The sequence below is a fragment of the Monoraphidium neglectum genome (genome assembly GCF_000611645.1).
Source record: "Monoraphidium neglectum strain SAG 48.87 unplaced genomic scaffold scaffold02992, whole genome shotgun sequence".
NCBI lineage: Eukaryota > Viridiplantae > Chlorophyta > Chlorophyceae > Sphaeropleales > Selenastraceae > Monoraphidium > Monoraphidium neglectum.
The window spans coordinates 4,607-7,470 of NW_014010636.1; the positions used below are offsets into that span (position 1 = coordinate 4,607).

General features: G+C 74.3%; 1 protein-coding gene across 1 annotated transcript in view; it reads right to left on the reverse strand.

The window, feature by feature from the left end:
* Window positions 1-2,447, reverse strand: part of MNEG_11969 (hypothetical protein) — a gene marked incomplete at both ends in the record, with an annotated part of 3,348 nt that extends 901 nt beyond the window's left edge. The window contains 4 exons of the mRNA XM_014039560.1: window positions 119-237; window positions 531-863; window positions 1,094-1,892; window positions 2,352-2,447. Of these exons, the coding sequence (XP_013895014.1) occupies window positions 119-237; window positions 531-863; window positions 1,094-1,892; window positions 2,352-2,447 (1,347 nt within the window). The remainder of the gene's footprint in view (window positions 1-118; window positions 238-530; window positions 864-1,093; window positions 1,893-2,351) is intronic.
* Between the last annotated feature and the right edge of the window lie 417 nt (window positions 2,448-2,864).

A 2,864-nucleotide genomic window follows, 5' to 3' on the forward strand; every position in this document is an offset into this window, starting at 1 on the left:
CCTCCTGCTCCTGCTGCTGCTGTGAGTCCTCTGGCGATGCTCCCGGCAGCGCCGCGGGCGGGGGCGGCAGGCCCGCGGCCCCCTCCCCGCTGCCGAGCGCCTCCGCCACAGCGCTCACGCCGCCGCCAAGCTGCTGGCACAGCGCCGGCGCCTGCGCTTGCGACTCGGGGCCCGCGGCGAGGGTGTAGGTCACAGTGAGCGAGCCACAGCTATCCCCGCCGTATGCAGGCGCGACGCCTGCGGTGGTTGTGTTCGGGCCAAGGTTCCGGGTGAGCAGACGCCTTTGCAAGCGCAATCACACACGTGTAAGTGGACAGATTCGAATGGCTAGGGCGCGATATGTGAGCAAGGGGTGGACGCAACTGACGGGCGAGTGCGGCAGCTGTGTGACGACGCTTGTCGCTGGCGGTTGCGCCGGCTCTAGCGCGGACAGCATTCAAAGTCGTCACAGAAACAGCTTCGTGCGCCAGCTGGCGCAATTGACCGATGACCGTCGCCCAAACACCTGCTTGTCAAGCAAGCCCACTCACCTCTGGCCCGCTGCAGCACAAACGTGACGCCCGCGCTGCCGCCGGCCGGAAGCTCGAGGGGCAGCAGCCACGCCGGCGGCGGCGGGAACGCGGGGTGCAGCTGCAGGCCTGGCTGCGGCGACAGCTGCAGGTCCCGCACCACCACAGCGCACGCGGCGTCCGCTTGTAGCAGCAGGTGCAGCGCGATGGGCGGCTCCGCGCCGGCCGTCGGCGCCGCCGATCCGGGCGCGGCGGCGCGGGCGGCGGGGGCCGGCAGCTGGTGGGCGCGGAGGCGGGCGGTGACGGGCTGGCGGAGGGGGACTTCGAGGCAGGAGCTGTGTGAGCGCCACATGCCTGCGGGCGGAGGGGCGGGGCAGGGCGCGGCCGCGGCGCGTCGGCGGCAGACCCTCGCGTGCCAAAAGCGGGAGCTTCCGCGCCGCAAGCGTGCTTTCTTTCGCTCCACGGGACAAGCAGATGCGTCAACAAGCGTGTCGAGACGTTCGCTACCCATTTGCTTCAAGGCAGCTCAGGGAGAGCGTACGATTGGCGCCGGCCCCCGTTTCTTTGTTCGCCCCGCGACCCACCGTCGAAGTACTCTGCGTGCAGCTCCATCGCTGCCCAGGGCGCCCTCCACCTCCCCGACCCCGGCCCCGCGCCTCCCGCCCCGCCGCCGCCGCCGCCGCGCCCCTCCGGCCCGCTCTCGCCTGCCGGCGGCTGCACCCGGATGGTGGCCGGCTCGCCCAGGGGCGTCCCCACCAGCACCTGCAGCCACACCAGCAGCGGGCGCTCGCACGCCGCCGCCCCCAAATCGAGGCAGCCCCTCTCCATCACCGCCCACCGGCCCGCGTCCCAGCCGCCGCCGCTCCCGCCGCCGCCGCCGCCCTCCGCGCCTGCCCCTCCGCCGCCCGCCGCCACTGCCCGCTGCTGCCCCCGCTTGACACCCTGACGCTCCTCCGCCCTTCCCTCTTTGCTGCCGCCGCCGCCGCCCGGGATGTGCTGCTGAGTCAGCGTGTGAACCAGCACCTGCTGCGCCGTGGGCACCACCAGGTCTCGCGCCTGGAAGCTCCCGCCGCCGGCCAGAAGGTCTGCAGCCGCCGCGGCATCAGAGGGGTCGCCCAGCAGAACCAGGTGTCGCCCCGGCTGCAGCCGCACCCGCGCGCGCCGCGGCGCGCCGTGCAGCGGCGCCAGCAGGAGCCCCAGCCACTGCGGCTGCCCGCAGCGCAGCGCGCCGCCGGGGGCGGCGGGGGCGGCGGACAGGCGGGGCGCGGGGGGCGAGACGCGGGCGACGACGGCGTGGGACGATACGGATCCGACGAAGGGCACGAGCGCGCCCAGCGAGCCGCCCGGCGCGGCCGCTGCGGGCGGCGCCGCCAGCGGCAGGGCCTGGAATAGATGAGGGGCGCGGGCGGCGGGGCTCAGGCAAGGGCAGGCGCCGGCGCGACGGGTGGGTGTGCGAGGCCGATTCTGCCGCTCTGAGGGTCGCAAGGGCTGAACGACAGCTCCACAGTCATCTAACGACGATGCCGCGCTGGTGAAATTCCCCCTCCCCATCCACTCAGGCGCCCCTGCGCTTGTAGGACTGGGATTGCGAAACAGCGCTCACAGCAGCCTGCCCTGCGGGCGGGAGGCTGCTCGCCAGGCGGGCGCCCCGCAACTCCCCCGCACCCCCCATGGCAGGCGGCCGCCCACACAGCAACAAGCTGGTTGGCTTGTGGCAGCCCGCAGCACGCGGCACCCGGCAGTCCCTCGACGACCTTCGGATCTCGCAGCGCCGTCCACCCATTTTGTAAACCCTCGTTTGAAAGCAGCGGAGTGCGGGGCCGACCCGGCAGCTGCACCCACCTGGTGCCCCGGCGCCGCCAGCCGCCCCGCGGCCGGCGGGCCCACTACCAGCTCCGCCGCCCCCAGCCGCGCCCGCAGCTGCTTCAAAGAGTACATCCCTTCCTTGGACGGCGCGATTTCAAAAACCAGACGGCTCAGCCCCGGCGCCAGCCGCACCGCAACGCCGCCGCCGCCGCCCTCCAAGCAGCTGCGATCCTCGCCGCCGCCGCCGCCGCCGCCGCCGCAGCCGCCGATGCCGCCGCCGCCGCCGCCGCGCCCATCGCCGCTGCCACTGCCGCACGGGAGCGACTTGCAGGACTTGAGGCGGGTGCAAAGCAGCTCCTCGCCCTCCTGCCAGCGGTGGAACGAGGAGGCGCGCGGCGAGTCGCCCGAAGGGAGGGACCCGTCGACCGAGCCGCCGCCGTTGCGGCCGCCAAACGCGCCGCCGCCGCCGCCCTGCTGCTGCTGCTGCCACGCATCCACCCCGCCACTGCGTCGCACGGCCGCCGCGAGCACGAGCCCGCCCGCACCGCC